Source organism: Argopecten irradians, chromosome 13, assembly GCF_041381155.1.
Source record: "Argopecten irradians isolate NY chromosome 13, Ai_NY, whole genome shotgun sequence".
Taxonomy (NCBI): domain Eukaryota; kingdom Metazoa; phylum Mollusca; class Bivalvia; order Pectinida; family Pectinidae; genus Argopecten; species Argopecten irradians.
Window position 1 is genome coordinate 25,017,601 of NC_091146.1, and position 24,095 is coordinate 25,041,695.

The window sequence follows — 24,095 nt, forward strand, 5'->3', positions numbered from 1 at the left end:
GCCAAGGGTTTTGCAACCCTCTGTGATACTGAGGGTAGAATATCCCTATCCTTCATATCCACGTATGAAAGAGTATTTTTCTCTCGAAAGAAATCGGCCGTGAGTCAATTCTCCAAACATGATATTTTCAGCTCAATTCAGGTTTTTTGTAAATCCAGCCTAGTTTCTGCAAACAATTGTTAAATTTTACCCATAGATACTAATTTTATTAACTCTGTAACGTCACTAAGCCTTATTGCATGTGTAGCCATGCAATACAGCCTCAGCCGACATGAGTGTATTGCACAGGACTAGCCAGTATTACACGAGTCGATATGAGAGAATTAGAGAATCTTATCATGAGTAGCTATGTGATAATGAAATTTATCAAACGATACGAGTGGCATTTTAACTTATTAAACGAGTTTGATAATTTTTATATCACATAGTCACGAGTATAAGATTCGTTTATCATATAACTTTAATTGTCAGTGATATAAGTGAAACTTTTACATTCATCTTTATATAGAAAAGGTAGATATCAGGCCCGCATTTGTTTTTTTTTGTCTGATGAGACAATCCTGCGACGTCATATACAGATTATGACGTCAAAACTACCTTTGATGTCTTAATAGTGTTATAGCACATGCGTCTTGCAATAAAGATGACGTGGCCGCAGGCCTTGGCTGCACGGGGAAGTAATGTGATAAAGTAAATGTTTACGTGTTGCCCGGAGCCTATAGAATTTTACATAAAAGGATATATAATGCGGGTTATTTGCCGATGCTGGCTACATTTGAAAACCATTACAAATGTGAAAACTGTTCGATGCATTATTTTTAATCTATTTAAAAACCAAATCAGAAAATAGCTCAAGTAACCCTCTTACTATGCAAAGGATATTTCTTGTATTTATAACTTATTTTCAAACAAAGATGTAAACCTATATCCCCTTCAAAATGAAATCACTATATTAATATCAAATATGTACCATATTCTAAGGATTACATCGAAGTATACCCACGCGCGAAATGTGGCGCCGATGCGTGTTATCTGGAATTTATTTTACAAAATCATAGGATTGCCTGATTTGGCTTCCCGCGGGCTATACCGGTGCATGTAATACGCAGGATATTGGGGTATTTGTGTAGTGATTTTTTGTCGGTATCGCCCAAAACAATATTTACAGTGAAGTATAAATGTATGCAATCCGACTCGTGTTGTTAAACCAGAAACAGCTATCAGTTCAGTGAAAGATATTTTGCGACAAAGTCTGTTTCTTTCAAAATAGCATTTCAAGTACAAATTTGATAAACTCATTATAATCATCATCTTATTAGATATATCATTATTCAACGAATACTGATATGAAATATTGAAGTACTGCTATTAAATTTTGTGAAATCTCCCTTGTAACACTAAATTTAGGAAAATGGAAATACAAAATTATAATGTAAATAACTACTTACGCTCTGATGTTGTTTTCATGTTTATAATCGTGGTTTCTGTGCATACAGCTAATGTTTCTCCCTTATCATCTGTAAGACGAATTGAGCCATCGGTCAAACCGGTCCGGAAACGTTCCGCCAATATCAATGAAGATGTTTCCCATGGAAACGAAGCACCGTCAACATCAAAGAATACTAAGATGCAATCTGAAAGTGATCATTAAAATTCATTCAATCCAACCTTTTGCTCATTTATATGTACCTTGAATACATTAATTTCATTAAGTAATACTGAAAAAACAATGCATGAACATCTAAAGCATTATCTTGAATTAGCATAATCCTGCCACAGCAACTGTCCATATTTACCTCCAATGGTGTTTTAGAAGTAACATTATATTTTAGAATGTATGTATAAGAATTTGATCGACCAATTTGTTTTGAGGCAATATTGACGTTGCTTAAAATCCTTAGAATCAATATATGTGATAGAAAAAAAACTACTTCTTAATGCTTTTTTGTATAAACAATTATGTTTGCATGTTCTTTTTGTTAATTTGTTAATATTCCGTACATTTTTATTTTTTTTATTAAATTGCACTTACGTCTGATTAGTTCAATGTTGATTATTCTTTCATTTGACACATTTATTGCATCTGCAATCTGCTTTTGAAGTACCTCCTTAAAGTCGGGAGAGAGTTCCTTGTCATAATCAACCTTGAAACTTACTGTGACATTTCTGACATCAGTTCCACTTTGAATGAAAAATTCTTAAACGAAAAAAAAGAGAAAAAAGATGCAGCCAACATGTAACGTTCTTTTGGATTTGTCAGTGTACAGTATAATAGTTATTAAGCAGTGACCTGTATTCAGTATGCAATTATGGGAGTACGAATGCTAACTAGATAGCAGCAAGCGCTATACGTTGAATTGAAAACAATTATAAAACAATTTTATGATGAGATCTCAAGAGATTTTGAATATATAATGAATAAAGAATTCATTATCGTTAAAGACGGTACAACCGTTTGACTGATTTAAGGTTTTGCATGACTATCCATATATATGTCAAATGCAAAGATATTGATTTCTTATAGTTATAATATTTTCTTTCTTCACGTTTTGCCGGATTAACTTGTATATGGCTTTATTTAGAGATAAACTAAAGTAAACATATTGTGTTTGAGTTGACATACAGTCCTTTCAGGGGCATGGAAAAAGAGAAACTACTTTGTCCCTGTAAATTTGGTTTTTTCATGCTGAAAAATGAGTATGATTTGAATAGGACTTTCTCGGCAATATATGACAATAAAATATTTAAGCTATATTATTATCATTACTACGAAGCAGCTGTGACAAACCTACATATGGCATTTAAAATAGATTCATTCAGATATATAGCGTTCAATTATCAACATCAAAAATCTTGTCGGTGGATTTGTATTGTAAGGAATGAAATGATTACCAAAAATAAAACAATGACAAACGTTTATGTGCCGAGATGTCGCCTCGATATCAAATTACGAATAACGATTATATACAATGTGAATGCCAAATATCTATGGTATCGTTTCAAAGCTAACATTATTAAAGTAATTATGTATTGCCAAATTTAATAAGAAAGCTTTATGACTGGTATTCATATATCATTCAATATCATTTACATTTTTCATTTCAATCTACATGTATATTTGTAATGATTTATCGTTTAAATTCTACGCAAACACATTTTGACAACTGTATGTTCAAATTATTTGATATTTTGCACATATTATTAAATATGGAAGCTTGCGTCTTTTTTCGTAAAAAAATACCCACTTGTATGAATTAAATCTCTTTACAACCATTAATCCTTATAAAATCTATATTTATTGACCTGTATGCTTACACTTTTCTTATATAAATACAATTGATACAATTTATTCTTCTTCGGATCAACTTTACCAATACTCAAAATCAGGAAATCCATCTGAATACAAACCTTGTATTTTACCATACATCGCAACACATTTTTCTGCTTCATCTTTTGCAGCACGTGAGCTTTCCACTATTTTTTCTATCAATCTTTTGGGATCAAAGTCAAGTGCACCTATCCACAAAAACGAAATAAAATTGAATTATTTATTTTATAGACTTCCAGTAACCTATCAATTGGAAAATCCGTTCCCATGTACTCCTCTGGCAGTTTTTTAAACATGTTTTAAGGACCGGTATGATGTCTAGATTCATTTTAAACTTGTTGTCACTGACAACTAATCGGTGGCTATCTAGGAATTCAGTTATCATAAATGGTAAAAATCACACATGCGCATAAACGCGTATAGATAGAGAACCAGACAACACTCAGAGGCAAGCTAATACATTTTGATATAATTGAAACATGCTGAAGATGAAAAAATTATAACAATGACATTCTTCTCAGTTTTATGAAATACATGTTTTTTTCTATGATTCCGACAGTTCCCAATTAGACCTAGAAAGATACCATAATAATCAATTTCCTTTTACTGAGGATAACTGGAAAACATAGTATATTTCATAAATTATTGTTTCGTGCCAAAACGAAAAGTACCACCGAGTTTGAATAATTCTTGACTTTTTGGATATACATCCCCGTGAAAGAAGGTGTACCATTATGATGCCTGCTCGCATACAGTTGTAAACTGCAAATTAATATAATGTCTACCGATGAGGAACAGTCATAGACTGAGCCATTACAACCGAAGACAAGGTAAACAGTCCTATCAGGAATGAGAGGACAGGGACGGGAGGTATAAGTAAGCTGAACAAGCCAACAAAAGGACAGCGGGACATGATGTTCCTAGAACGAGGATCCTATTAATGAGAGTCAATGAAGGCTCCCCGCAAGGGTTGCGTAAACGTCATAAGCCCCCTCACCTTCCATTTCGCCCCGAGGATTGATCATTAGAATACTTATCAGCCAATACTGAATTCACTTTTACTGACATATCACATCTGGTGATAGTCTGGAGAGGAGAAAAATCCCTCGGTGACCCTGTTTAATGGTTTAAGAATAGAGGTGATCGAGTACCTCGTCCCCTTAGTGTTTACACATAAAACCTTAGCAACCGACGCATGGAAACAAATGCAACTGATTATTCACCTCAGAATAAGTAGAGACTGTCAAAAATCCCTTAAGGGGTCGTAGGGCGATAAATCCCAGGAACCTGATTTCTTTGCCAAAAGACAAGGATCATTGAGTAGTGTAAGCGGCAGAGCTATGAGTAGGGTAGGACAGGGCTATTCTCTCACCCAACAAAAGCAGGATGAGTGTGAACAGATGGATATCACTCCGCCCACGGACCAGATATAAGGTACATGTAGTGTTTTGGCGATATCTTGGAATACAATAATGGCGGTCGTTCTACATGAAGTTTAAAACTATCTGAATGATCCTAAGTGACGGAAAACTATTAATATAAAAATAAAACATCAATAATATGGGTAGGGACGTTTTTTTTTTATTTATTTTTTTTCAGAATGTTAACTTGAATTTTGGTTCAAGCACTCACAGAGTGACATACCGTAACAACTTTTATTTGAACGGTCATTTGGGATTTCAAAATGACGATCATTTTTTGAAATTAAAGTAAGAATCAAAATATTCATGTATCAAACACTACAAAAAGTATTAAATATTCACTCTCATTATATTTGCAGGTGTTTTATTTGCAAGCTATATTGGCGGCCATCTTTGAATTCAAAATGGCGGTCCCTATACATGAGGTTTAACACTTCCAAAATGTTTGGAAGTATCAATCATATGGGTGTAAACGTTTAAAGTTTGGGTGTTAGCAGGTATAGAACTGGAGTTATGGGTCGCAAAATGCGGTTTTTGGCGGCCATTTTGAAACACACCAATATGGCGCCTTCCTCAGAGGGTCGTGGTTTTCTGGAGTCCATTTTTTTTCTTGAAAAAAACTATGGCCATACAGAAGCCAAATAGGCAAAAGATTCTCATGCTTTCTTCCAATTTGAACGAATTTTCATGCTTTTGCGTTTGCATTTACCACATGTAATTAATGTCTTAGATGGAAAAGTAATTTTTTAAAAAATTTTATTGGTTTTATTATTTGATACGTTGTCTAGAAAGTGACGTAAATGTGTCGACTATACTACACCGTCAATTGAAAAAAGACTCCATCTTTAGTTTTGCCCAACACTTGCGCAATATAGTCAACCACAGGGATTGACGTAACAAAAAGTGGGGACAGGGGCGGTACGAGGCCGTATAACAGAAAACTTCAAGACGGTCCGTGGTGAAACGGGCAGCAAGCACGTTCCGAGAATCTCACGGTGATTTCAAGTTTTGTGACGTTCTGTTGCGTTTTTTCCACGTTTGATCATGGTTGATGCAGATTGGCTGCACGTTTTGTGCCGTTTTGTCCAGGTTTGTCAAGGTTTTTACGGCAAGCCAAGGTGGATGAAAAACCGTTTTGATGCGTTCTGTCAAGGCATTCTTACGGCTTGTAGTGGTTGAAAGTCAGACGTTATACGTCTTGTTACGTCTTATTATGGTCTTACGTTGCAAGCAAAATATGATAAGGGTATCATTGCATGGCCTGGTGCATATTTGCTACTTCATTGAATCATTTGTATTAATAAAATAAATAAAAATAGCCATTATCAAACACATTTAAACCCTCAAATTATACCAAAGCTATTATGGCAAAAGGCAGATTAAATGAGTACAGAAAAAAATATTTGCGTAGAAACACTTGGCTATAATAATTATATATTTATACCAAATATGCTTTTAACAAATTTTGTAATTAAAAGTGTTTGAAATGACATTTTCGGCAATAAATATTGTTTCAGTTGCTCCAAAAAGCCTGGCATCAGACTTTTATGTTAGTAAGCCTTGGCGGACCGTGAAAAACGTATTGGAGTTCGATCAAAATGTGTAAAACGTAGCAGACCTCATCAGATCGTAACAGGCCAGGAGAGAACGGAGTGGTATCCTTGATAGACCGTGCTAAAGCCGTAGTGTTCCTTTAACCTCCGGGAACAGCACTTTCCTCTATATCCACGGTCCACCACGTAATCCGTAAAATACCGTGGCAAAACTTCACAAGACCTAGCTCAACTTGAATACAGTTGCAAAAATAGCCAAAATTCTACGGCGCACCACGTTTCGGGCAAACGTGGCTACCGTGGTCGCCGGGAACATAGTGTAAACCTAGCATTAGACGCTTCAGGGTCTGTAACTGTCTGTCCACACTGAACCCTGTAATCAAGGCAGAAGAGGTGGAAGACCCTACTTCCGGTCTACAATGAAAAGACAGTTCTCTGGCAATTGCAGCGCGCTAGCCTGCAATAGTACCAGATGCAAGATCGCGTTCCATAAGCAAAATAAAGAATGAGATCTGCACTCAGCTGGACAGAGAGCTGACCAGGTCAATCTTCATATATATATATATATATATACCGATACATCAATCACAAATCACAGATCTTCCATAGTGACTGATAGACGGCAGAAGAGGAAGATCTATGTGATCGGCGATGCAATCTGACACGTTTTAAGAAAAGCCTTCATGGGCGAGGCCTCCTTCCATACGTGCAGATCGTGGATCTTGGGACGTGAATACATCCTAAAGGACCGCGGCAGGCACAGGAGATTGGTTCTGGGTAGGAGAACCAGAAACGACAAGAGTTATATATAAAGATGTTTCAATAGCAAACTGAGTTCGACTCACCTTGGTTGACAACGAGTCCATTTTCACCTATGATACAATTCTTAACCTTGTTAGCAACTGTAAGATGGATGTGTGTATTTGTTCTGCTTGCCATTTCCAACAACTGTATGACCTGGTTGAACCCTGACTGCATAGGTATTACTCCTGCTGAAGAAATTAAATAATATAGCAATACAGAACATTGAGTAATTCTTCTTTTGTAAGCAATATTGATATATCGCTTGATATCTTATTTTTTGCATCTAGTAACTTCCAGATGAGGCTCCAATGACATAAAACATTAAACCACATACCGTGTGAAACAACATAATACGAATACGAACAATATTGCGGTCACAATGATGTCCAGTATTATGAATGGTATTGCAATTAGATTTAAAGGAAGTTTGCAACATAACAAAGGGTATCAATCATATTCATTATAATTAACTGTTGGTTACAATTGGTCTACAATTTATTTTATAGGCCCCTAAAGGAAAACTTTGCGTGGCCATTTGCTGCATTGTTTCTGATTGACTGAGATAAAGGCGTATTGATATCATAGACAAAATAATCCCTAAATGAATTTGAAATATTGAAGATATATTATATTTAGATAATTGAATTATAAGGATTTATTTGAATAGATTGTTTATTGCTATGGATATATAACAAAAATCTCAGATTTAGTAGATTGGTAATTAATTAAATTTTAGATCAAAACAGGTAATTTAAGATGTCTACATTCAGTAAACAGATTCAAAAATATGCAAGTCATGTTTTTAAAGTTATTCATATTTACCAATCTACTGAGACTATTGTTGAGAGGGAAGGAAAAGATTCAAAGTTAATAGGTTTGTTAAAACCAAGGATAAATAGTCCAGTGTTTGATAATGGGCGACAATGCACGATGACTTCTAATATGTGTATTTTTATGATGTCATAACGTATTGTTAACTATGACATCATTAATCCGTGTTGTTAGTGTTGTTCCTTTATCAGCGTCATCAATAAACATCCCCCGAAGAGCAGCAGTAGCTGCGAAAGCGGTAGTGAAGATAGATTTATTTTTGAATATTTGTTTTACAATGACAATGAATTATTCCTTGAAATTAATTTTGACATACATACCATTGTTTTCACTAGCATCTTTGACTGAAAATTTCAATCTCCCCGCTCTCTCCTTCTCCTGCGTTGTTTTGTAGCTCGACAGATATATAAACCAACGTCCTCCTCCCCAACTGATACTATCACAAGGGAAGGGGAAGCAACAGACCCGCCAATATACTTCTTATTATCAATTTTTATGTTTGTAAAAAGTGTCCTCTGTAGTTTTTCGTTTTTTCCAAAAAAAACTCCTTCGATTTCTTCTTCTATATTACTTTGTAATATAACTGTGGTTCCGCTTACAAAGCAGTATCGATCCTCTGACCTTACAATCGGTTTCCTTGCATGTATTCTGCCAGCTGATCAAAAATATATATGTATGTATTTATCGATTGCATCACTTAACATATAATAGTTGAAGTTCAATCTTTGCAAGTATTTTTAAATTAAGAAATACGCTTAAATTTAGGCATATCTGCAGTCACTTCGTTTAACATCATAGGTATCGTGTGACCATTGGTTGGAAAACTTGTCATTCACGCGGAAGAGATTCACACAGTCTGTAAAATTTAAACGTACCCCTTGCAATTAATTCTTCATTGGACATGCTTCTTTCATAAATATTTCATTAGGTCCCTTTAATAGTTTAACCATATACAATAATTTGGATTGAAATTAGGTGAAAATCTAATATGTTGTAACCTAATTAGATATCATAAGCAAAATGAATAGATGATAATATTCCAATGTAGCTTTAAAGTTCTTTCATATACAAAAGAGTTCTAAGACATAAGATAGACTTAAATATTTTTTTATATACTATATCATAACTACCCCGTTAAGTCATGGCTTATGCCCATTTAATAGATATAGGATAATACTAACATATTTTTAAACTGAATTTCAGGTCAAGAAATCTTAACCTGGAATTGTGTTGACCTGAAATTTATCTGCAGTTATGAATATTAATCAGTATCTATAAAACACATTTTAATACAAATTGACATAAAAAAGGTTTTTACCTCTGTCTCTCTTATAGTGCAGTTTGTACAGTAAGAGACAGGTGGCAGACACACCTAAGCTCAAGATGACCTTACTCCGTATGGAGATGTCAAAGTTCATCATTAATGGTCATGGAAAGTCATCACGTACACAACATCACACCTGGTTATGCATGAAAAACAGAAGAAAACAATCAAGATACTTTATGACATATCTCTGATGTTTTAAAGCGGTTAATTGGAGTTAGCACATTTCAAAAAAAAAAGAATTTAGTGCTTATACTGGGATACCATTTTTTAAACCCCTTAATATCCCAAAACTGTAAGTGGCGTTCGAGAGAAACCACTATGTAACGATCACGTCAAAGTTAAAATTTGTATCAGTTAAGGATCAATTATTTTTTACTAACTAGAGGGGCAACATGTTAAGGGGTGTTGCGGATGAAATGAGAGACGTAAAGGACCATAACTCGTCGTAATTCTCCAAAAGAAGATCGAGTATGTACATATGCATGAATACAAGTATATGAAGAATAACGCATAAAGGACCATATTAAATACATTCGATCTATTTTGTCGACTACTACAGTGGGCGACACTTGTATGAAGGAGTGTCCCGAATTCGAACGGGATATAAATCTTGCTGTTACTCTTAAAACAGAGCGGTTTCATTACCTTAGGAAACAATATCCCACGATTGAAAGCTATTTTACGATTTCAGTCTATTTGACCATTGTGACTATGAAATTGAATGAAGATCAAGATCATTCATTTGATAAAACTTATAATTAGTAGCCCTTCATCCCAGCGTGCTACAAACTTAATACATGTACCATGCATATGGCTACAGGCCAGTCACTTATTGACAGAGGAGTTATTTGAATGTTTTAGCCCATTTGATCATGTGACCTAACATTAATGTCAAGTCCATTTATTTGAAGAAACTCGTAACTCAGTAGCCTTCCATTTCAGCATGTTACAGACTCAACATCAGGTATGTAAGACTATTGACAAAAATCTTATTGCAGGTGGAATAAGACTAGCACTCCCAATTCAAAACTGGTATCTCATTCTTTTACGACTTATCCTCATCTTCGGAAGATAGCCGATTCTTTTACAGCTTATTCTAATCTTCGGAAGATAGTCCTATTTAAAGGCTATTTTAAAATAAAAATGTATAGTAATTAAGCTTCTCTAATGGTACAAGCATTTTTAAAGTTCAGTTATCAAAACTTTAAAATGTTTTCCTCATATAAGTAAGAAATTGGTAATAATAGACAATATCGTCCTTGTCGAACACTCAATACATTGCAAATACTTACATTTTATAGAACAATAATCACTTGAATTTCAAGTTAATGATTTATTTTGTTTTCTGTCCCTAAACCGAATTTATAACATATATGTATAATTCATTTATCACAAAAAATATAACGGGTAGCCACTTGAAACGTCATGATATACATGATGTATAATTCATTTATCACAAAAAATATTACGGGTAGCCACTTGAAACGTCATGATATACACGTGCATATCAAAAGGTCTCCAATACTTTTAAATGACATACGTATCAAATTACTAGTAAATGTTTCTGTCACAATTTGCGTGCCCCAGTGTTTTTTGCTGAGGTGACCAAGATTGCATTTTACGGTCTCGGAATAGCAGTTATAAAAAATTAACTGTCGATAACAGATATATCTAGATTTAATATCCCATGAAAAGTTACATGATATAAGACCACGATCAAGAGTATCGTGGGTAGCGATAAACCAAGGATGTCTCCTTGCAGGCGGTGTATGGGATTTGCAAACTATTTAGTCTAGATGAAATAAATGATTATTCTAATTACTATTTTATGTAAATAATGAATGTACTTGCAATATTTCCAACATTGGGCATTTTTTTATTTTGCTTAAATTAATGAGATGGGGAGGTTTTGCCGAGTCGCCTCGGTTTTCCCTGTGACACCAAAATAAAACTTGTATTATAGTATTTAGTAGTAGTATTTAGTATTTTATAGTATTTTATACTAGAGGACTCGGCAAAACTAAAGTATCTTGGTTTTATTATGTATATTTCTTAAAACGCATTGGTATATTAATTTAAAAGTGTCAAATATTAACAATATAACGGAGATGAACAGAAAATCTAATCACTTGATTGTTATGAAATCTCTTTTATTCAGTACGAGAGGGTATCGACATATCAGTCCGTTTGTATGAGTTATACATGTATATATACATATGCCCCTATATAGTCAATGGGAGGGGAGTTGCGTTCAAAATAGCGTAATCGCAATGACGTATGAATTCAAACGCAGTGCAGGTTCGGACTACTTCTAGTTCACGCTTCGATAAGATGTTGCGTCATAAGTTGATGGATTTCAAGATTACAATAAAGAGTTTTTTATTAGATCCAATTAAATATGTATTTGACATCAAAACAAAAGATGTGTTCAAGCATTGTTACGGTAATAAACAACAAAATGAATCGTTGGTCGAGGCTGCAACCGGAGGGCTTTCCTCAGGAATATTAAGGAAATCCCCTAGGCCTAGTTACGTCAGTTATAGATGTGTGCACGGTCACTCATCTCACCTAAATATACAGAAACAAATCTGACTGTTGATGAAAAATTCTGGGAACGTCTAAGCTAACAGGTCATGTACAGGTTTCCAAAAAAAAAAAAAAAAAAAAAAAAAAAAAAAAAAAACATTCCAGGTAGCCTATAAGAACCAGTATCATATGCTTTACTCCCGTCTTTGCATTCATAATAGGCCTACACACACGCAAACGCTTGTCTATCCACCGTACAATGAAATACAAGCCGTGAAAATGAAAAAAAATAGTCTATATCGCGTTCGTACACAGATACATACGTGACATACATTCGCAGCTCAACGGTCATACCATCAATATGGCGGCTCGCTCCACTTCGGACCGCATCATTACCCTGGCAACGATACACACCGGTAGTCGTTCCGCCTCGGTTACCTCAATTTTTATTTGAAATGGACATTATTGATATATGATCAAACCGTAGTTACACAGCATTGCAACCAATATCGTTTTAAATTTTGATCACGGACATGTAAAAATATACTTATTTATGTAACGCGCTACATTGAATATGGCTGTATCAAATCGCGTGCATACCACCTTTAAAGCAATCAAACCACTGTTCAATCTCTATATAATTTGCCTCGTAAAAGATACTTGTGACTTAAGGTTGTTATTAGTCTGACCATATTCAAAGATTCGACATCATTTTTTTCCAGTTTGTCGAAGCTACAGTTACTGTGCAAACTTTGATTTTAACCCGGTATGAAGCTTTCGGCAAACTGAACTTAGTACAATCTCGGCAAAATACGCCGTTTATCGACTATTCAGTCCTGATTTTAATATTAAAAGGTAAAATATCGTTAGGCGAATAATATATAGTTCGCTATGGGTATAAATAAAAAAATGTCATGTTTGAAATGAGTTTTAGATATCTTTAATGATAAACAGTATGGTAATAAACTTTATTTATTTTACATTGATTTAGAAACAAATTATATAACTTATACAGATCAGTGAATGACCCGGATGTATGCGGGAGAGGGATCTAAGTGGGAGGAAATCAGATGTCCTCAGAAAAAAAACAATATTGAGCAGATGACCCCCTGGAATTTCCATGTGCAATGGGAGTTAACATTAAACTCGGCCAGAGTACTTGATTATATTTACAGCAAGGGCCATTTAAGGACGGATCAGATTAATTTGATGGATGGAAGCCAGAGTACTCATGAACACACCACCGATTAGTGGTCAGTACCTGGCATAGCATATGAACCCAGAGGTGGAAGGCTTGTTGTAATATATCGGGACTACTTAAAAACGAAAGTAATAAATATATACATTAAAAAAGAAGAAGTGGTAAAATAAAAACAGAACTTTGTTGAAATGTTGTTTTTATCAGATATATCAAGTGCTCATTGTATAAATATATAATCTCTTCAGTAGGCTTTATTAAAGGCAGCTATATCGGGTACCGAAATTATTATCATAATACCTTTTCTACCAGGAAGTGGGAAAACCGGTTTTGTAAAAACCAATACTGTGTGGCTTTGTCCAAAGATATTTGATAATGACATCACGTGAGGTTTTCAATCATATAAAAGAGGACAGCCAATCTATATAGGTTGCGTTCTCCTAAATAAACTGGCGTTACCACAATGTCAAACTAATTTAAATGAGAATAACACAGCAATATACACCATTACCTTACAGGTTTTAAAACTGCGTTATCGGGTTAATTATATTATGCACACCACGTTGGGGTATCTAGACAGACTACATATATGGATACAATTTGGGTGAAAGATAAATATAATGTCTGTCACCCACATTGTATCTATATCGACTATATACTACAATTTGGTAACAGTTTATTACTTTAAAAAAAACTCTATGTAGGGGTATCTACATTTGATTTGATGGGATTTGATTTAGAAGCAAGTGTGGATTTAAGGTGGTAGTCTCACATTCCCCAAAATTTTCCTGTCGTTCAATATTTTTCATATTTGATTTATGAAGTAAATACGTTGTTATGCATCTTCTGTCAAAGTTCGAAGAAATTGAACCATCTATTTTTTCTAAATAAATATTCAAATTTGCCATTTTTGAGTAGATTCTGCACATGAAAAACAGCATTAGTCTGTACTAAATCCGCCCTGTAAATGAAAATAATTAAAAAAATGTTCTACGATATATATATTGTTTTAATTGACGTGATATATATCAATCATTTAAGAAAAAAAATGCTTTACTTCTCGTCATAATTAATTTCTAGTGATCATTTTTAGGGGAAATTAGGTAAAAAAGACGCAAGTAAATTACCTAAAACATTCTCACCAAAATGAAAATAAACAAAAATTGTGAAGTTCAATTTTTATAGAAAAATAACAGACTAAAAAGTGACAAAGTTGCTTTTGATCAGTCAATTTTCAAGAAAATTGAACCACAATTTGTCAAGATAGAGCATTTCTAGCACCAAAAAACCTTCATTTTTCATTAAAAAAGACGGGATTCACAATAGAGTTATCTCCCCTATTACACATATTTTTTATACATTCACTGCAGAATTTTCTGTTACAATATAGCCTAGATGTCAATAGTTTTAGCTTTAAAATGATTAACAATGTTTAATCAATATATAATCACCATAAAATAGCAATTTAAGATTGATAGGATTATTTGTGTTGTTATTTTTAAAACTAATAAAATAATTTATTCATAAATTCAAACTTCAGAAAAGGGGGTATTAATCAAATCGCGGTCATTCAAATGCTTGAACAGCTTGGGGCACTGTCATAACTCAAGCGTCTGTATGAAAAAATCATGATCTGTCTCCCTTACCATGAGACTACATTCTTAAAGAAACAATTCTACCCTGAAACATTTTCCCATTCCATGGCTATTCGCTGAATCTGTAATAACGGCACTTAATAACAATGCTGATAGTATCAATAAAACATATAGGTTTATGATGTGGAAACTCAATTACAGGTAGTATTATTATATATCTAGTTACCATCATCATATATGTATCCTAATCGGGTTAAATGAAAGAGGGTGTTTACAACATTTTACATAGTATAAATAGACACCTTGTGAACGTTCGTCCAATCATCATCCCATTCTATCTAACACTACTATGTAATAATCGATATAATAGGTGCTTGTTGGAAGAATAATAATTAAATAATCATCTTACATATAACGGCTGATTTTATCATAGTATTTTCTGTCTGAAATATAGCGCTTCATCGGTGAACTGCCATCGCCCATGGCTATTGCCAAACACCATGGTCTTATAAACAAATATACAAACTTGTCGACAAATTGGAGTGATAATTTAAGAGAAATAAACCAATCAAACTGTATGAGAATCACAATCCACATTTTATTATAAGTAGTAATACGACACGAACATTGAAACATGTCTTATAGCAATTGTCCAACTATTACTATACTCCATGAGGTTTTAAGAATTTGGTGTGCTAATTAAGAAGTATATGAACTTGTGTGGATCTAAAAGTCGAACGACACACTGGCAACAAATTTGAACACATACTGTTAATAAATAAATGAACATATCCTGGGATCACATTGGCTGGGTCACGTGCATCAATTAGGTCACAGTTAACGAATTGTTTCATCTGTTTACTTAAGCATGCTTTGTTTTACTATGTTGAAAGCAGTTTTTTTTTTAAATCTAAGCTGGTTTTATGAGCTAATTTCAAGGAACACCTTCACTGAAGGTAGTATGTAAGAATTGCGTCTGCTGCCCCACTGCATGATAGTAGAGGGTGATTCAATTTTAAATCTTAATTTCATGGCTGCCTAGATCAAAATTCTTTATTTTTCAAACCCTTTCAAATCGTTAGAGTTATGTTAAGCTCTTTATTTGGAGTTTGTTATGATCTACTTAAGCTGAGTACATTCTGGGGTCACATTTGCCGAGTCAGTTGCAGAAATTATGTCATATTTATTGAATGATATCCTCTGCAAATTAAGCATCTCATGGATTGTCCATGCTTACAGTAAGTTTTTAAGCTATACAAGCTTGTTTTTATGGGAAAATCCTTAAGCACCGCCTAAATTGAAGGTATGATGTTAGAATTGTGCCAGCTGCCATTGCATGATCGTAAAAGGCGACTATATCCGTGATCTCAATCTTCGTGGGTACCTACCTAGGTACCTAGATAAATACATGTATATTGGATTTCTGTATCTAATACCATAGAGGAGTTTTTTTCTCCCTCAGTAGGACCTCCTGTCATTACAAACCAGTTATTTCATAGTGAATTCTCGCTCACAGTCAACACTAGATGTTAAATACATGATGTTTTTCTAGAGCCACGATATTCCATAAAGGTTCCATTTTAAGTTACCTTAACTATACAATTTCAGCATTGTGTTAGGGGATTTTCGCCATTATTTAATTTTGATAATGACGTATTTCACTTACCAGCTGCATAATTTTATCTATGTCAATTTTGCACCGAACGCGTATCACTCAATACCAATAAAGTGCACAATGAAATAACGTGTCTTAATGTTACGTTAATAAATAAAATCAACAACATATCAATACACTAACAAAAATAGATAAACGGAATATGGCAATCAATAGGTTAGTATCAATATCACATAAAACGGAATTTGTTAAATGTATACCTGAACTGAAACTGCTTCAAATGGTTTAATTATGAATGCAGAACACGTGCAATCATTTAGTAGAGTCGAAAAACACACTACTTTTCTGATAATGATACACTTACCATCACATCTTGATCAAGGTCGGGATAGTTCACATGGATCACATAATTACATAGACAAGGAGACAATCAAATAATCCATTTCAACCATGCTTCATTCGAAGACGATCAGTTTAAAAATGGCGTGTATAACTATATCGTCCTCTACATATACGTTCACACAAAGGACAAAGGTAGCTCTGAACATGTCTCTACGTGTATTTGTCAGTTTACATCAATTGTGAAACAAGTTATATATAACGTATACAGACCAGTTTGGATGGCCCGGATATAAGAGCGTGAGGGATTTTAATGTTGGAACATCCAGAATGTCTAGAGACACCACACTTGATCGAGGATATGACCCCTGACCTTTTCATGTCAAATGGAAGTTGCAACTTAGTTTGGTCTGAGTGGTTACTATTTTATTGATCACTCTGAATATAAAGTTGTTCGTCAGGCACCGGGGTTTCTCGTTAGCTGGGTATGGCACGTTATAAATACATTAGAATAGTGGCATGGCCCGAATTATACACGCATCTATACAGAAATTAATCAAATTCGAAATTCTAAAATGATCGAAAACACTTCTAAAACATCCCATGTTCATAGATAAATTGACCATCATACACAACATTATAGGTTTTCTGTTTTATGCAATCGCACTCTCATTCACCAAAAAATCAATTCTGCAATTTAGATTAGATTACAGAAAGTATTTGGACTGCATGAAAAATTTCGATAACATTCAAAAGTAAATTTCAAATCGACAATGTCTGCTCCCCCAAGTGGTCTACCTCATGTGCTGATTAATTCAGCTTAATTTCGTATTTTGACAGTTTTGTGGACGCAATCTCTGCGTTACCTCAACCGCGCAAGCACCAAAGTACGGTTGGACATAGTAATTTTAGCCAATTTTGATAACTGAAATGCACGATGGCCGCCATATGACTCTCAAGAACATTGGTTGACATTGGCAACAAACATAAAATGAAACTAGACATAATTTCGGTTCTAAAAACTTTTCAAAAAAAAAACCCTGCCAGAGTGGTCCATTGGAACCTATTTCCTTCCCCCACTATGTGTGTCTATAACACAGAACTATGTTAACAGAGAGTGAATGTTTACTGATGTCTATGTTTAAATCCGACTCACCAACCAGGAAGTACCAGATAAATATAAGATCTGGCGTTAAGGATTTGCAGCAGAACAATGCCCTTCTAACACTGGACCGGATAAAAAAAATATAAAATCTATTTTCATGACGCAGCACAAGTTTTCAACATTTTTCCCACGACAAAAATCCAACAGGTTGTTGTCGTCTAAGCTATTGTTCTTGGTGTATAGTACGCCTTTTTTGAGATGTAAAATACGATACGGTTTACGTCATTTTTTTTACTCCTTATAAAATTTGATATTTTGTGGTTGTGCTTGTCTCCTTAATTTACATAAGTTACGTTTGTCATTAAAAGTAATCCGCAGATCGTATAACAACAAACATTTACTCTATATCACGGTAATATTACATAGGGGATATCCTTGTAGGTGTGTCAGGCTACAATTTTATGACTATGATTTAACAAAGCAACAAATACATATGCTATAGTTGCCTATACCTAAAACATACCAATATTAACACGGATGAGAATAAGAATTTCGTGTGTAAAAACATTTAGTGCATCTTTACAACTACGGCAATCGCTTATTTATTTTACTGGAAAATGGTTTTCCTCGCATCACAATTTTAGAATTGAGATTCACAATCTAGATCAGGCTGGAATTTAAGTTGTGTGTCCGGTTTACGTTGAGTCAGTATCCATAATGTATTTGGAAAATTCTAACATTGAATATTACTACTGTCAAGCGGTGCCATTAAAAGCGCATGCTATTTCGACCGATAAAGGAATAAAAGCACGTTGTATATACCTCGTTATCACTTAAATGTCATCCTAAACAATATATTGCATAATACATTGCAGCCGAAACATATAATATATATATATCGCTTTACCCACACATCCATCCACACATCAATGACCGCACTTTAGTCAAAACAGCATTGATTATAGAGCTTGTTTGTTACTCTGTTATGAAGTAAACATGGACGGCTTAGAGCGGACATAAAATAAATAAAATCATTGCATTGGGACGGAATATTTTTGCGTAAGAACGAAATACTATTGCGTTCGAACAAACCATTAATACGTTCGAACGAAATATCATTGCGTTCCAACGAAAAATCATTGCGTTCGAATAAAATATTATTGCGTAAGAACGAAATATTAAATAAATGATGAATTTTGACCGCTGACCTTGACCCAACCTCATGGTAAAAAATTACACCATTTTTTTCGAAACAGTGTGACTTACTGAACATTTTTGTATACAATGTATAATGCCAAGCTTCATTAAGAAAATTCCACATAATTATCAAAGCCACCGTTGTGTATTTTACTTAAGTACCTAAAACAGCCTTTAACTTAATTAATTATTCAAAGGAGATTGGTAACAGTACGGGTGGAACCATCTTGACATTAGGAAGCGATGAAGTGAGTCTTTAATTTGTCTGATGACACGAACATGTTCCTGATATGATATCGTCTTCCAAACCTTGGTACCGGTAAGGTGATATACCGACAAAAAAATACTGATTTGGGCCTACGTAAAACGCAGTGTCTACAGAGCTATAAGCAGCCACTGACTATACAAAGTATACTATAGATAGCTATACATAATCATCCATATGGCCATTGATTGATTCCGGAAGCGTTTTGTGGGTCCACAGAAAATACACACGTTCGCGTGTATGATGTCAACACAACATTTTATGTCATCTAAGCTGTGACCTAAGATGACTACTTTGTAGAAAAATTTTGAAAATAATAAAAAAAGTTTAATTACTCCTGTTATGCATTTTCATTAATTAAATATATATTTATTGGGGTGAGCAGTACCGGAGCAACGCACAACCTCCCCATATGTATGACAAAATGGCGGCCGCAAACTGAAGCTGTCAGTGTGTAGGATTGCATTTGAAGATTGTGTTTTTGTCTTATATTTTCGTGTATCTGTTACCTTAGAAGTGCTTCGCCCTAATAGTTAATGTTACGATTTTATTCAACTATGTAGTTTTGTGACTATGTTTATACTGATTACAACAAACTTGTTACTTTATAAAAAGTTCCAAATAAGTCACCAGCATTATACTGCATATTTGTTTTATTTGCAGCTTAGTGTTTTTCTTTTGCAGTCTTCATTCCGTACATTTGCCATCAGTTATCCCTAGTTCGTCATTGAAGGTCTTTCAAAGCTAGTTCAAACCAGCCTTAGTTTGTGTACTATTTGCAGTTGGCATACGTAGCAAGGAACATCAAAACGGAAGCTTCTAATAGACCTACACTAACCGATAATATCATCGGCTACAGAGTAAAGGTCAAACGGGGTCAGTTTAGGCCACCTTTGTGGAATGAGGAGATGTCAGCTATTTCAGTTAATTGCAATTTGTGTGTTGTGTTGTCTAAATAATTAGAGAGACGTATTATTTAGGTAGTTGTGGTTTGGATATCATGCAACAGATAGCATGTAACGCGATTGATGCTTTGATGTCTCTGTATGCATCATTTATAGGCAGTTGTTGTTTGGATTTGCTATAAAACATATCATTTTTAGCGCGATTGTTTAAATTTGTAGTAATGATATATGCTATAATATTATTTCCGTATGTGAATGTTTTTTTTATATTGAATGTAAGTAGACTCTAAATAGTATATACATTTTAATCTACATTTTGTACGATTAAAGGTTTTACATTATAATGTGTAGAGGTGTTACATAGACCTTGATTCTTGACCAAATATGGTTGAAACGAAGCACAAACATAAACATCGTTTGACATTTCTAAGCTTAAACCAGCTTATCGCATTGTCGCATTACAGTTGCGCAAAAGCTAATTTAACAAGTTATGAGTATTACTGCGTTTTTTTTTTAAATTTGTAATTGGCATGTAAAATAATATAGCGCAAGATGTGTAGCACGAAATGTGATTATCACTAAGGATGTCCAATGCAATTATGGCAGGATACCGACATGAATATGGTTTGTATACAGACTTAAGGTGAAAATATATGGTTTGTGTACAGAACTGGGGAGAAACTATATGATTTGTAAACAGAATTGGGGAGAAAATACATGGTTTGTATACCGACTTAAGGTGAAACTATATGATTTGTATACAGAATTGTGGAGGAACTGTATGGTTTGTATACAGACCTATGGAGACCTGGGTGTTATTAAAGACATCCGAGATGTTTGGCAGAGGCCTCAGAGGTGTTGGCGGAGACTACCGAGGTGTTGGCAGATACTTCCAAGATGATGTCAGAGACCTCCGAATTGTTGCTAGAGGCCTTCGGGTTGTTGTCAGAGACATATGTTGGTTGACGAAATGTTGCCTAAATATCTTGTGGTTGTTGTCTTTAGGGCACGAATCATTAGTGGAATTGTTCATACAATCATCTGGGGATATAATTCAGATAATTCAGATTTATCTGGTGGCTTTAAAATAAATACAATAAGGGAGTTGTTTTTCTATTATTAAGGACATTCCATGTAGCAATATTTTTGACGTCAACAGATGAATCCTGCTCTGTTATTATGTATATCCTGTGATGCGATCAGGGTTATCGGGTGGTGTCATCAGTAGCATATTGTGTCATGCGAAGATGATACAGGATACAGCTCGCTGGTGTGTTATCAGATATTTTTAGAGAGGTTATTGTTTATATATCGTGTGTCATATGAGGATGATGTTATAGGCATGTCATAGGGGGGACCGAATGTTGTTACTATCAGGAATCATATTGTACTGTGGTAATCCAACTTTTTTTAGGGAAGCGATTCACTTTCAGCAATTTTGCGATTTAAGCAAAAATTCGCGAACATTTGTATCCTCGCAAATTGCCATGTTATTTTTTTTAATAGGAATTTCCAATATTTTTTTTCAATCAGCGCGAACTTAAAATTTTTTGCAAAACTTGCGGATTCTATAAATCACGAATTTTAATAAGCGCAAAGGGGGAGGAAAGAAGGTTGGTGTTGACAGTTAGTTGACAGGGGAATTCCGGATTCCACAAAGAATTATCAAAAATCAAAAACACATGAATTAAACGATCTTTTTTTTATTTTTATGTTGTGATTTCAAATATTTACATTACATCACACGTACAGCATAATATACTGTTGACAGTGCATATAGATAAAAATGACATTTTTGTTAATACACAGTGGCATTGGTGGTACTTAGGTCAATTGGTAGGCATGTGAAAAAATGACCAGTAGACAGTACCCGGCAAATTGACAGTTTTGACGGTTAAAACCAGAATATCCGACCGCATAATATCATTCTCATGAATCATAATTCACACTCACGTGCAATAAACATACTTATTAACAGCGCACACAACGGATTAAAACACTTTAAATATTCCTATAACTCAGTAGGAAGATAAACAATATAAAGAATACAATCCTGATTGCATCTGACGCTGGACGAATATTACGACCAATGGTTTGCAGAAATACATACAACCTGTATAAGCTTGTATCGTTGAGGTCAGAGTGAATTGCTGAATATATGGCAACCGTATTTTACATGAAAACTACCATGCCAGCTTAAGGATGTACACCTCTCAGAAGTCAATTTTTTCTTGTATTTTTTTTTTTTTTTTTTGGAAATAGGAGTTAATACCATATATTTTAAGCTATTGCCACTCAAATATACTTAATTGACGATAGTGGATTTTTTTTGGAAATTTGGCCGTTTTGATCATATACTCGAGAGATTTAAGGCAACCATATTTTCCTGATGAGGTGTTTGATATGTATGGATATTTGTAGAATCTATTTTCCAGTTGTTTTCTTTAATATATCAGTTATGATTAAAAATATACCTATCCCCCCCCCCCCCCCCCCCCCCCCCCGAATTATGACATATGCTACCCCTACCCCTTACATTTGCACTACAAGATGCAGCATTCTCATTTTTGCCATACTTAACCCTTTATAGAAAAAAAATATGGCATTAAACGTTTGGATATATTTTGCATATCAATATGGAATAGGTTGCTCTTTCTAAATCAGGCAGAAACAATAGGGGATCTTTTTTTTTGCCCCATTTAAATATTTGTTATTTTTCAATATTTGTGATCAAAAAATAAAAGTGCTCAAATTGCCATTAGATGAAAAAATAAAGTGACAAAAATTTTTATCATTTTACATAATATTTTAATAACCATGAACCTAGTTAAGATTTAAAGCAAACAACTAGCTCGATAAAGCTAAAAATACTGGCGCAGTGATCATTTAAAACGATTTAAGCAAAAAATGGTAAAACTTTGGCTATCATGAAAGCGAAAAAAAGGCGCATTTTCAAAAACATATATTGATAAATTTTATTTGAAAATCTCATAACTTCTTTGATCTATATCGAAACGAGACTTCAACGAGACTGAAACCCCAGAAGAATGCATCTTTAATAAGGACATAATATTAGGGTCTGACTCTTTATGATTTTTAATTGGATTTTATCAAGCATATTGAGCTTTCTTTTCATTTGAGTTTGGAAAAAGCCTTATAACAATAAAACAACAACGTTAGCCCTGATATCTTTAGTATATGTAATTTAGTAAGACGATAATGGCATTTCTTTTTTTATCAAGTGCTGTGACCTTTAATATATATTTAATATATAAGCACCATTCATCTGCATTAAAATACCAGTTACCTCCCATGTTTTTGTCACCGATGGCCATCAAATACAATAGTAACCAGGTTTTACAATTAATCTTTTTGACATGCATCTTAAATCATTTTATATATCTACAACAATAGAAACACAAACAAAATACAAATTAAAAAATTCTTCTTTAAAACATTTACATATAACTGGAACATACCGTAAACCAACTGTATTGAGTGTCCCAATCCGAGTAAAATTGGCTCCCAATCCGAGTAATATTGTATCCCTATCCGAGTAAAATTTTCTCCCAATCCGAGTAAAATTGTGTCTCCCAATCCGAGTAAAATTGTCTCCCAATCCGAGTAAAATTGTCTCCCAACCCGAATAAAATTGTGAATGTTTCTATGAAGGGTTATTGATGGGAACACCACCTATACGATTTCGCGAAGGCTATTGATCGTGAACTTCTTTTGGAACGAATATTGAAATATTTAGCAGACACAGAAGACAGTTGGTTTGCAGTACTCATGTTTCAATTCAGTTTTACATTTCGATTGGGATCCATCCTTTCACACAATTAAGTTTATAACATCAAATAACGAAATGTCCAACCTTCAGTTGGTTTGCAGTATTTGAGCTACAATTTAGTTTTATAGCGATTCGGTTTGTTTGTTTGTTTGTTTAATGAACGTCATAATAACAACCAGGGTCATGTAAGGACGGCCTCTTATGTATGCAGTGTGTAGCGTGTGGGAAGTGCTTGTTTTGGGATACTGCGGTTGTATAGTGGAACTATTGCCCATTTTATAGTGCTATATCACTGA

The 24,095-nt window shown here is 34.2% G+C and overlaps 1 protein-coding gene across 2 annotated transcripts in view; it reads right to left on the minus strand.

Moving 5' to 3' along the window:
• Window positions 1–16,811, minus strand: part of LOC138306705 (contactin-5-like) — a 41,989-nt gene extending 25,178 nt beyond the window's left edge. Inside the window, exons 1-7 of one of the 2 annotated variants that reach the window (XM_069247167.1) lie at window positions 16,563–16,811; window positions 9,256–9,397; window positions 8,258–8,592; window positions 7,148–7,291; window positions 3,409–3,516; window positions 2,033–2,197; window positions 1,449–1,634 (exon numbers count right to left, since the gene is read on the minus strand). In XM_069247167.1, coding sequence (XP_069103268.1) covers window positions 1,449–1,634; window positions 2,033–2,197; window positions 3,409–3,516; window positions 7,148–7,280 — 592 coding nt within the window. In that variant the 5' untranslated portion in view covers window positions 7,281–7,291; window positions 8,258–8,592; window positions 9,256–9,397; window positions 16,563–16,811. Of the gene's footprint in view, window positions 1–1,448; window positions 1,635–2,032; window positions 2,198–3,408; window positions 3,517–7,147; window positions 7,295–8,257; window positions 8,593–9,255; window positions 9,398–16,562 lie in introns of both variants that reach the window. The other variant, XM_069247166.1, reaches the window with a different exon arrangement.
• Window positions 16,812–24,095: the final 7,284 nt, after the last annotated feature.